Source organism: Nomascus leucogenys, chromosome 21 (genome assembly GCF_006542625.1).
Source record: "Nomascus leucogenys isolate Asia chromosome 21, Asia_NLE_v1, whole genome shotgun sequence".
In the NCBI taxonomy this organism is placed as follows: domain Eukaryota; kingdom Metazoa; phylum Chordata; class Mammalia; order Primates; family Hylobatidae; genus Nomascus; species Nomascus leucogenys.
Genome location: NC_044401.1, coordinates 49,286,548 through 49,298,723, shown reverse-complemented (window position 1 = coordinate 49,298,723; position 12,176 = coordinate 49,286,548). Strand labels below are relative to the sequence as shown.

General features: G+C 47.8%; 1 protein-coding gene across 5 annotated transcripts in view; it reads left to right on the top strand.

Moving 5' to 3' along the window:
- Positions 1 to 5,998: 5,998 nt before the first annotated feature.
- The window catches only part of KIAA1257 (KIAA1257 ortholog), a 71,916-nt gene continuing 65,738 nt past the window's right edge, over positions 5,999 to 12,176 (top strand). For 2 of the 5 annotated variants that reach the window (XM_030801513.1, XM_030801512.1), the window contains exon 1: positions 5,999 to 7,308. In XM_030801513.1, coding sequence (XP_030657373.1) covers positions 7,047 to 7,308 — 262 coding nt within the window. In that variant the 5' untranslated portion in view covers positions 5,999 to 7,046. Of the gene's footprint in view, positions 7,309 to 11,418; positions 11,610 to 12,176 lie in introns of all 5 variants that reach the window. The other 3 variants (XM_012502198.2, XM_030801511.1, XM_030801516.1) reach the window with 3 other exon arrangements.

Below are 12,176 nucleotides of genomic sequence, written 5' to 3'. Positions count from 1 at the left end.
TAAATGTAAAATCTTGCCGTTTGAAAAGCGGTAGCATTCTGTCTCCTCTGCCACAGTATCCCAGAATCAGCACTTTGTCCATTTGGCAAATTCGTACTTGTTCTTGAAGGCTTTGCCCAGAGTACATATCTGCTGGGAAGGAGTTAGAGGCTTCTCCCCAAGCATTTTGGACATACTCTTTTAGGTTTGTTTTTAATTATAAAATAATGGCAATTTGACAAAGTTTTTACATCACGTCCACTTCTTGGCTTCTACCTTAGAAAGCCACTGTGCCCAGGATGTTCTCTGCATCATTGTTTATTACAGTGAGAAACTAGAGACAACCCGATGTCCATCAAATCAGCTAGGACTCAGCAAACGAGGATGAGCGGACACAGCAAGGCACAAGCTGATTATGCACAACACTGACGCTTACGTAACAAGAACAAAAACACCCAAAACAATAGTAAGTATTTTCTACTGGGACATGTGTATGTGAGCGCACAGAAGATGGAGGGATTCATAAGTGGATTCAGTGGTTCTTTCTGCAGATGGGAGACACTGCAATATTTCCCTTTTGATAAGACGTTCTCATGTGTTTCTTTTTCTTGGCCGGGCATGGTGGCTCAGGCCTGTAATCCCAGCACTTTGGGAGGCCAAAGCGGGTGGATTGCCTGAAGTCAAGAGGTCAAGAACAGCCTGGACAACATAGTGAAACCCCGTCTCTACTAAAAATACAAAAAGTTAGCTGGGCGTGATGGCAGGCGCCTGTAATCCCACTTACTCGGGAGGCTGAGGCAGATGAATCGCTTGAACCCGGGAGACAGAGGTTGCAGTAAGCTGAGATCCTGCCATTGTACTCCAGCCTGGGCGACAGAGCAAGACTCTGTCTCAAAAAAAAAAAAAAAAAAAAAAAAAAAAGAACCTGATTTTATTTCATGTCAGCGCTGAGAGCTGGCAGCCCAGGCAAGAGTGCAACACCCTCCCCACCCCCCCATCCCTGCAGCTGGTGAAGGAATCCTTTGAACAGTAGCTTTCCTGGGCCAGTCAATATTGAAAAGAAAGCTTTTAAACGTCTTGCTGGGAGCCGTTGCCGGCCTCCGCTCCCCTACAGCTCAGGGAAGTAAGGGTTGATAATGGTTTGCTGTCAGGCCTGTCTGCCCGCCCCGCGGTGTTACCAGGCACCTCTGAAATAATTCTGGTTGCATCCACAAGGTTTTTGTTTAAGGTTCAAAGTGAGCAAACTCAGAGGTCTCCTTGCGTTCTTTTGTATGAGCTGGGGGGATGGGCATGTGTCTGTGTGGGAGAGAGTCAGGACTGTGGCAAAGAAATGATTTTCTGAAGTCAGTTCAGTATTGTTTGAGCCATTTCAAATAGTATATTGTTTAAAATGTCTTTTAAAGGTCCGGGAAAATGCTAAAAAGCAAAAATCATCCACCATTCTGCCACCAAGAGAGGACCACTGTGTATTTCTGATGTATTTATTTCCAGACTTTTCTATATATTTGAGCATGAAAGAACTTTTTGGAGTGATCGAAATACTCTGTCTTCGTGGTGTAGTGGTTGCATGACTGTGTACATCTGAATTTTACAGTGTGCAAATTGTAGCTCATTCAACTTGACATGAAAAGCACAGTGGAAAGGGCGCCATTGGGATCTTTCTTTGCACAGGAACTGAGCTTTGTAAACAGCTTGGCTGTGGTTTCTTTGCAGACACTGCTCCAGAGGCTGCTCTGTGCTCTCTCGGGATGAACTATAAGGTGCTTTGTCATCCCCTACAGATGCCCACTGAGATGGTTTTCAGCTTTTCTCCGCAAAAACCTTACTGTGAACAGTTTGCGCTGTATCTTGAGTGATTTATTACTGGGCCAAGGAGTATACATATTTTATAAGCTTGTGATATTGTCAGACTGTTTTTTGTGTTATTCTATCCAGAGCCCAGAACTGTCTGGGAATGTCCTTGGGCCATTATTTTCAGTGTCATAAAGGTTTTGGGTTTTTAGGGGTCTTGGTTAGTGGATTTGCTTAGTGTTCAGACACCAAGCTTTACTTCTATTAAAAATAGGCCTGTTGTTAGGCAAAGATTTCTTAGATACAACACCAAATGCATGATCCAAAAAACAAAAAAATGATGAATTGGACCTTCATCAAAGTTCAAAACATTTGCACTTCAAAAGATACTATTAAGAAAATAAGACGAGCAAGAGACTAGGAGAAAATATTTGTAAAACATATGCCTAGTAAAGGACTTATATTCAGAATTTACAGTGACCTCTTACAACTCAGTAACAAGAAGACAAACAATCCAATCAAAAAGTGGGTGAAGATACAGACAGACATTTCACCAAAGAAGTTGTATAAATGGCCAACATGTACATAAAACAATCTCAGTATTCTTAATTGTTAGGGAAATGCACATGAAAACTATGATGAAATACTATATTATACTCACGAGAATAGCTGTAGTGAATAAAACAGGCAATAAATCTTGTCAAGAATTTGGAGAAACAGGAAACTTCATGTTGTTGATGGGAACATAAAATGATGCAGCCCCTGTGGAAGATAGTTTGGCAGTTTCTCAAGAAGTTAATCACAAAACAACCATATGACCCAACTCTTCCACTCCTAGATATCGACCCAAGAGAGATGAAAACACATCCACACAAAGACTTGTGTGGGAATGTTCATAGCAACATTGTTCATAAATGTCTAAATGCCCAAGCCAAATGCCCATTAACTGATGAATGGATAGGCAAACTGTGGTCTGTCTATACAATAGAATATTATTCAGTCACGAAAAGGAATGAAATACTGACACATGCCTCAACATAAATAAACCTCAGAAACGTAAGGGTAGGTGAAAGAAAACAGTCACAAAGCCAGAACACATAGTGTCTGACTCAATTTATAGGAAATGTCTAGAAAAGGCAAATTTTTAGAAACAGAAAGTAGATATGGTTGCCTAGGACTGGGAGTTGGAACAGAGATTAAATATAAATGTGCATGAAGTCTTATTAGGGGGATGAAAATGTTCTAAAATGAATTTATGATGATGATTGCACCACTCGGTAAAGTTACTGAAAATCACTGAATTCTATGCTTGAAATGGATGGATTTTATTAAATAAAAAATACTTCAGTAAAGCTGTTAAAAATGCGGAAGGGGCAAGAAGAAGGTGGATGTAGCTGATTCCCAATATGCTTCCAGCTGCCAGAGTCTTGGGATAGCTTCAGGAAGGCCTCTACATAACCTGTGGGAGCTTGGGAACTCCCCACCCAGCAGAGTAAGGAAGCAGGGATGGATTTTTCAGTGACTTTGAACACCTTCCACCCCTGGATGCTTGTCCCTCTGCTTACCAGAGGTACAGTCCATGTCTTCATCCCCTTGAAGTGGGGCCAGCCTCATGACTTGCTTTGGTTAATGGCATGTAGCAGAATGACATGGTGCTGGTTCCACACCTAGGTCCCAAGAGGCTTTGCAGCTTCCTCTTTGCCCTCTGGGATCCCTGCTCCGAGAATGCCATCTGAGGAAGCCAGGCCAGGCTATGGGGAGATGAGGCACCACATAGAAGGAAGCTGGTGTACCACTAGGGGCGGGGGAACCCATGGAGGGGAACCAAGGGGCCCATGGAGAGCCAGCAGCAACTGCCAGACATGCAAATGAGGACTTCTGGCAGCTTCCAGCCATGTTGGTCCTCCAGCTGAGCACAGTGTAGGGAGTGAGCCCAGGCGAGGCCAGCAGAGAACTACCCAGCTGATGCATGGAGTGGTGAGAAATAACAAGTGTTTGTTTGATGCCATTAAGTTTGGGGATGGTTTTTACTCAGTAACAGATAACTGAAACAGAAACCCCCTTCCTTTGCTTCTGATCTGCCAGCTCTGAAGCCATCTTCACTGAGGTAGGGTTGTAGACCCACCACTCTCATACCTGAGTAGTGGGTGGCACACCTTTGCCCTCACTTCATCCTGTGATGCCCTAGGTCTTGACCCAGACACCATCTCTCTCAGGGCAGTGGTTCCATATTCTGGTTGTGCGATACAATCTTGGTGGTAATTTAAAAATATGGCTCCCGTTCCTATTATTTATTGTACAACAAATCACCCCAAAACTTAGTGGTTTAAGAGAGCAACAACTTGCTTATAAATCTGCAATTTCTCATGATGGAGACAGCTTGTTTCTGTTCCTCAGTGTCAGCCAGGGTGGCTCAAAGACTGAGGGCTGGGATCATTTGAAGTCTTGCACTCTCATATGTCTGGGGGTTGAGGCTGGCAATTGGCTGGGAACCGTCAGTCACAACAGCTTCATGTGGCCATTTCACATGGCTGCTTGGGCTTCCTCACAACCTGGTAGCTGTATTCCTAGCATGAATACTATACCTCAAAAGAACAGGGCAGAGGTAGATGGAATTTGTATGACCTGGCCTCAGAAATCACATAGTGTAATTTCCTCTGCACTCTTTTGACTGAGCCAGTCACAGAGGTCTGCCCAGTTTCCAGAGAAGGGGACTAGACCCCCCAGCTGGGTGGGAGGAATGTGAACCTCATGATGCCTGCCAGAAGATTATGTGGGAGGGAATCTTTTGAGGTGGCTGTCTTTGGAAAATACAATCTGCCACTGGTTCCTAAGCCCCACCCCCGGAGAGTCACTTCTACAGGTCTTTAATGAAGCCTCAGAATTGTATTTTTGACATGTAGGTGTTTCCAATGCACATCCAGCATGGCACATTGGCCCTTGTTCCAAGACCTCTGGCCTCTCACTACTGAGCTTGGGGAGACATTGGCCTCTATCCTAGGTGGTGATGTGATCAAGGAACCTTTGGAGGGAAACCAGCCTCAGGCCAGTGGGTAGGACCTGGGGAGCAGGAGGCCTGATGTCTGTCCAAGAGTGGTGGTGGTGTTGAACTGCCCTTGTTAAAGGGCCCTTTTGGGGGCTGGTGTATCTGAGTAGCTTTGTATTCTTCCAGCCCTTCGTGTGTCTCCTGAGCACTTCCTGGCATACAGACAGCAGTCTCCAGGCTGCTGCAGGTGGGGTGTGGGCAGGGTGGTTGCGGTTCTCCTGCTGACAGTTTGAACCCCCTCCTCACAGGGCCCACTGCCATTTGGTGTCTTCCCTCACAGCTGTACTTGAGGCTGTTTTTCAGACTGATTGAACTTGAGGAGTATTGGAGCGCCCAGTGTTAAAGGAGCTGTCCCATGCCCTGAGAGTGGTCTGGGGAGGCATGCACTGGGAGGCTCAGGACTTGGGTCTCAGCCCCAGCTCTGTCACAGTTTTGCTCTTTGACACCAAGTAGGTCATAGCTCAACTCAGCTAGTTTTCTTAATAGCCAAGCATGTGTGTACCCTCAGCTCCCATTCTCTTGAACAAACTGACTGCTGGAGCCGGGTACCCTCCCTCAACAGAAGACTTGCCTTGGCTCCCCATTGCCCAAAGTCCTGTGCCCTAACCTGCCCTGTGGGGCTATGTACCATGGGCCCCGCACACTGCTACAGCCTCGCCATCCATTCCTGAAACTTGCCATGCCCTTTCATCTCTATGGGGCTTTGCATATGCTGTTCCTCTACCTGGGATGCTTTCTCTTTCACCGCCTCTGCCTAGTCACCCCCTAGATTTGGCTTTGCTCACTTCCTCCATGAAGCCTACCCTAGCCCTCTGCCCCAGCCGCTTGCTGTGCTGAGGTCTTCTACATTACGAGCCGCAGCCAGGGTTCTCAGCTTGGGTGGTTTAGCAGACGAGCGGAGGCTTTGGAGTCAGGCAGTCCGGACTTCAACATAGTGCTGCGCCCTACTTGCTGTGTGACCTCAGGCGAATCGCTTCACCTCTCTAAGCTTTGTTTTCTCATCTCTGAGTTGGCGCTCATGATCACTAACCAGAATTCTCATGCTATTTTAAGGACATCAGCGACAGAAGCAGAGAATCTAATGAGAGGGATCGTGGGGAGGTCTGGAGTTTGCAGAGCCCACAGCTTCCTTTGCTTTTATTAAAGAATGGGAAGTGGGAGCTGATGGAGGGGGAGGGAGGAGTCATCTACCCCTCTCCCCCATCGTACGGGCAAGGGCCAGGCTTATAGCAGGTGCTGACGTTCAGAGAAGAAACTCCTTAATGAGTGAATGAATGAAGGCAGCTGGTTTCTGAACCTGGATGCAGCCATTTGACAGACTGCGCGCAGTGGCTGAGGGGGAAAGCCCCGCCCCGCGGAGCCCCGCCCGCAGGCCGCACGCCCTCGCATTTCCTAGCAACCGCCAACGGAGCTGAGCTGCTGGGCCTGCGGCCGTCTCTGCACCCGCGGACGCTTCTCTCAGCCTTGGAGTCTCTTCGCCCGCGTGGCTGTGGATCCGGTGCGGGAGTTGCCGTCACGGTCCAAGTCCCTGCTGCCGCTCAGCGCTTCCGCTCGCAGGTACCGCCAGCACCTGGAGGGGAACCCCGACCCCTGCCCCCCCCTCGGCCGCCACAGCCCGGGACTCTTCCCGCCTCGCCTCGACTCGACGCGTGTTCCCTCCTCGGCGTTTGCCCGGCGTTTGCCCGGCGTTCCGCCTCCATGGGCCTGAGCTGATGCCCCGAGCCCAGCACCCAGTGCACATTGATGTTCTGTCTTGGGGGCAGGGCTTGCCCTCCCGGACCTCGCCAGGCTCCTGCACGTGCTGCCCCCGGCCTGGTTTGCCTCTCCCCAAATAGCAAACGCATCTTGTGCTTAGGCGCAGCAGGCCTGCCTGAGCAGACGCCCCCTCTCCCGCCTGGTGGCTCCCGGGAGCTGCTCACCTGGGGCAGGCATTCCAGAAGCCCGGCGACTGACTCCTGGTTAGGCGAAGGAAACAGGGTTGCTCGTCGTCGTGCTTACTGCCAGACACCCTTATGTGTTGTTCCTTCATTCATTCATTCTCTAAGTCGATTGAATACCGACTGTGTGGCAGGCAGTGAAGGAGCCCCGGCGTTCATCCAGGAGCAGGCGGGGGAAGCAGGAAAGAGACGGGTGGGTGCTCCTGCAGGAGGCCGGGCTCACCTCCTGGAGCAGCCCTGGAATACAGGCGGGGACAGCCTTCACTTTCTCCCTGCCAGGAGCGCCGGCGGCCATGTCGCTACATGCCTGGGAGTGGGAAGAGGACCCCGCAAGCATAGAGCCCATCTCCTCCATCACCAGCTTTTACCCGTCCACGAGCGAGTGTGACGTGGAGGAACACCTGAAGGTCAAGGCCAGGGCCCAGGAGTCTGACTCTGACCGCCCCTGCAGCAGCAGCGAGTCCTCATCTGAGCCTGTCAGCACTTTCAGTTCTGACGTGCCCCACGTGGTCCCCTGCAAATTCACCATCTCACTGGCCTTCCCTGTGAATATGGGTAAGTGCTAGAGCAGAATACCCTCTGAAAAAAGGAGGTGCATGACTTTCTGCAGGAGTTTAGGGCGCATGTGCCCCACATCCTCTCTCCACCTGCCTCACCCCAAAGCGGGCTGGCCAGTGCCAGCCAGGAGCACAGGTTGAAAAGAAAGAGCAATTTTAGGAGAGGCCCAACTGTGGCTGCATCAGCTTCACATACTTAATCCTCTCAACAACCCTAAAGCAGGTGATGTTCTGTCTGCTTTTTACAGCGGGAAAAAAAACCATGGAGAGGTTAAGGCATTGATTCTCATAGGCGCTTGTGCATCACCTAATACCTTGTTTAAAATACATTTTCCGGGAGTCTGAGGCAGGAGAGTCTCTTGAACCCGGGAGGCAGAGGTTGTGGTGAGCCGAGATCGTGCCATTGCACTCCAGCCTGGGCAACAAGAGCGAAACTCTGTCAAAAAAAAAAAAAAAAAAAAAAAAAAAAAAAATTTTTTTTTTTATTGAGATGGAGTCTTGCTCTGTCGCCAGGCTGGAGTGCAGTGGTGTGATCTCAGCTCACTGCAACCTCAGCCTTCCGGGTTCAAGCAATTCTTGTGCCTCAGCCTCCCAAGCAGCTGGGATTACAGGTGTACGCCACCACACCCAGCTAATTTTTGCATTTTTAGTAGAGACGGGGTTTCACCATGTTGGCCAGAATGGTCTCGAACTCCTGACCTCTGGTCATCCTCCTGCCTCGGCCTCCCAAAGTGCTGGGATTAAAGGCGTGAGCCACCGCACCCGGCCAAAAATTACATTTTCTCCGATCTGTTGAATCAACATCTCTGAATGTAAAGGTGTATCAATTTGCTATTGCCACAAAAATGCGGTGCAACAAACCCAAACAAGCCCCCAAACTCAGTGGCTACACACAGGAACCCGAGTTTCTCCTGGAGGTGCCGGGCGCTGGTCTAGGCTGGGTTCTGAAACAGCTCGGCGCTGCTTCATGTTGCTCCTCTTCCTCCTGTCCCAGTGGGCTAGTCTACACCCCTTCTTGTTATAGAAACACAGAGACACACAAGAGGGCAAGTCTAGCCCCACAAACACTCCTCAAGTCTTTGAGTGTCTCCCACCTGCTAGCATTTTATTGGCCAAACCAAGTCACATGGTTCCAGCCCAATATGAGGGGCGGAGACAAGTAGTACTTCACCTCTTGATAGACCTTGCTTTGTTTTGTTTTCATCTGCTTACTTGAACTAGCCCACCATTATGATTTCAACTTCTCCTGGTATTCTGTCAATGGTGTAAGTTTCTTGTATTGGTTGGAACCCCGAGAGCGTGCTAACAGACAACACGAGGCAGTGTGGAGCAACATGCTGTTTTAATGAGCTCCTTGGTGCAGGCTGGCTGAGGCCTACAATGGCGTCAGCCCCAAGTGAGGACGGGGCAAAGGTTTTATAGTCTCCTGTAAACAGGAAGTGTCCTAGTCTGACGTAACTGCTGCGTTGTACCCGGATGGCCTCTTTCTCATCTTCAAGTCTTCTGGCTGGGATAGGTGTCTTCCAGCCGGCTCTCCTCCTGCTTCTGCTAATTTGGCTGGTGCACGCTGCTGACTTAAGTGGCCTTACGCCTTGGGACTAGGCTTGTGAAGGGAGGTGTTATTCATCTGCTTAAGCTTTCAGGCCCTGGGGAGAATCTTACAGATGGTTGGTTAAGATATTTTGGAGGCCGTCTGGTTGGGTGTATAGTGTGTTTAGAACTGCTCCATCTTCTTGGTGAATTGAACTTTTTGTCATTTTATGGTGACCATTCCTGTCTAAAATGATGCCTTTACTCTTGGGTCTATTGCTATAAAGCAAAAGAGCCTGGAAAAAGACATCTGGCAAATACCAACTAAAAGAAAATTGGCACTTGATCTCCTTTAGCCCTCATCTCTTTCACAGCATCTTCTAAGCCTGTTTTTGTTGTTGTTATTTTCCTCTACAGGCATTTATAAAATGGATCTCTGTGGGGCAGAACTTTATGAGACCTTGTGTGCCTAAGAGTATTTTTTATCATGCCAGTACCTTTAAATGACATACCTTCAGCTCTACATGAAATTCTAGTTTGTTTTTTTTTCCTTCAATAGCTGAGTATTTATAGATGAGTACATAAATGTTTCTTTATATAAATTGTTTATTTATTTTTGAGATGGAGTCTTGCTCTGTTGCCTAGGTTGGAGTGCAGTGGCACAATCTCAGCTCACTGCAACCTCTGCCTCCCAGGTTCAAGCAATTCTCTTGTCTCAGCCTCCCAAGTAGCTGGGACCACAGGCACATGCCACCACGCCCAGCTAATTTTTGTATTTCTAGTAGAGATGGGGTTTCACCATATTGGTCAGGCTGGTCTTGAACTCCTGACCTTAGGTGATCCACCCGCCTTGGCTTTCCAAAGTGCTGGGATTACAGGCGTGAGCCACCATGCCCTGCCTATAAATTGTTTATTTCAGAGAAATGAGATCCTACAACTTACTTTAAAATTTTTTGACATGATTTAGATTATCTTTGAGAATATGATCAAGGATACTTGTTTTTTGTTTATTTGTTTGTTTGTTTTTAGACAGAGTCTCCCTCTGTCACCCAGGCTAGAGTACAGTGGGGCGATCTTGGCTCACTGCAGCCTCCACCTCCTGGATTCAAGTGATTCTCCTGCCTCAGCCTCCTGAGCAGCTGGAACTACAGGCACGTGCCACCATACCCAGCTAATTTTTGTATTTTTAGTAGAGACAGGGTTTCTCCATGTTGGCCAGGCTGGTCTGGAACTCCTGACCTCAGATCATCCTCCCGCCTCGGCCTCCCAAAGTGCTAGGATTACAGGCATGAGCCACTTCGCCTAGCCAAGGATATATGTTTTAATTTTGTTGTTTCATTTTAAACACCTGTATGTTAACAGTATTCCATTATATGTCTCTAATTTATCCTACCCCTTATTGGTGGATATTTGAGTTGTTTCAAATGTTTTTCTGTTGCAATTCTGCAATAGACATTCTTTACATACATTTTTGTGCATATATGTGGGCACTTCTGTTGCCTGTATTCCAAGAAGTAAATTTGCTGGATTGAAGGCATGCATTTATAGTTTTTGATAGATATTGTCAACTTCCCCTTTAAAAGGGCTAAATAACTTGCCTTTCTGTCTACAGAAAATGAGAGGCTCTGTTTGTCCACTTGCTGGCCCACCTGGGATTGAATCAGAAAAGGTCTAATGCTACCAGAGACTGGCAGGAGAAGCTTGACTCCAATCTCTGCACAAATGCTAACTATTTTGGTAGCAGAAAAATTAATGCTGCAGCAGCCTCCTGGGGTTAAAAATTTAGACTTTAAAAACTACAGCTTTAAAGATAGTCATGTTTTTATAGAATGATATTTGGATTAAATGTTTATGGAGCTTATGATGTGAGAAGCCCCAACCGAGAGTGTGGAGTTTAAGCTGGAGTGTAAGCAACCAGGGGTGGGGTCAGGGGGCTCATTGGGCTCTGGACTCTGGCAGAAGCCCATCTGTACCTTCCACATCCTGTCACCCTGTCATAGGTGAAGCATTGGGTAGCTGTTTTCTCTGTCTGTCTGGAATATCTGCCAGCTTTGCTCCTCTAAGACTCTGCTAAGGTCCCCCTGGGAGGCCCACCCCACCCTCCCCATGCAGAGTTTGCTCCTCCACCTTCATTCTTCACAACCTTGTTCCTGCTGCTATTATTGCACAAATCACATTGTACTGTGATTTTTTTTTTTTTTTTTTTTACCTGCTGCTTAGGGCCAGGAGGGACTAGAGTAAGGCAAGTAGGGCGTCTCTCCTAATAACGTCTGGCCTGGCCATGTGATTTCACTTTAACTCTATCACCTTTTTAACCCTAGGCCTGCTAACCAACACTCACTCTCCAACTGAGACACTCACTCTGAAAACCATGCACTTAAATTTTGCACTCGGGTGCCCAGTCCAGGTCGTGCTACTCTGCTGGCTAGGAGCACTGGACCTGTGCCTCCTTCCCCAAGTCGGGCAGGCAATGTGGAGTGCACAGCCTCTCACAACATCAAGCTCCAGGTAACTGGGGAGACGGGTCTGCTTTTCCACATGAGGTTAAAACAAGACTTTTTTAATCTGTATCTTAAAGGTCGTAAGGGAAAATATGCAAGTTTGATTGAAAAATATAAGAAACACCCTAAAACGGACAGTTCTGTTACAAAGATGCGTCGTTTTTACCACATTGAGTATTTCCTCCTGCCGGACGATGGAGAACCTAAAAAAGTTGACATATTGCTATTTCCGATGGTTGCCAAAGTGTTCCTGGAGTCAGGAGTAAAGGTGCGTGTGTGAGTGCGTGTGGCCTTGCATATGGTCTCAGGCTCATCACGAAAAGTGTGCTGCTCCATGGATATGCAACATCAGCTCCACCTCCAGCTTGCTAGAATTGGAGAATCCCGTCCCCACCTCCTGAGTAGGAATCTGCACTGACCAGATCATTCCAATTCCTGACTTTTTTTTTTTTTTTTGAGTCGGAGTCTTGCTCTGTTGCCCAGACTGGAGTACAGTGGTGCGATCTTTGCTCACCACAACCTCTGCCTCCCGGTTCAAGTGATTCTCATGCCTCAGCCACCTGAGTAGCTGGAATTACAAGCGCGAGCCACCCTGCCCAGCTAGTTTTTGTATTTTTAGTAGAGACGGGATTTCACTATGTTGGCCAGGCTGGCTTCGAACTCCTGACCTCAAGTCATCCTCCCGCGTTGGCCTCCCTAAGTGCTGGGATTACAGGCGTGAGCCACCGCACCTGGCCTATTTTTTATTTAGATATTTTACCCAGTAATTTCCAGAATGTTTCAAAAGTTTTTGTAGTTCTTGAGATTTCTTTTTTCTGTGTGTGTGCATGTGTGC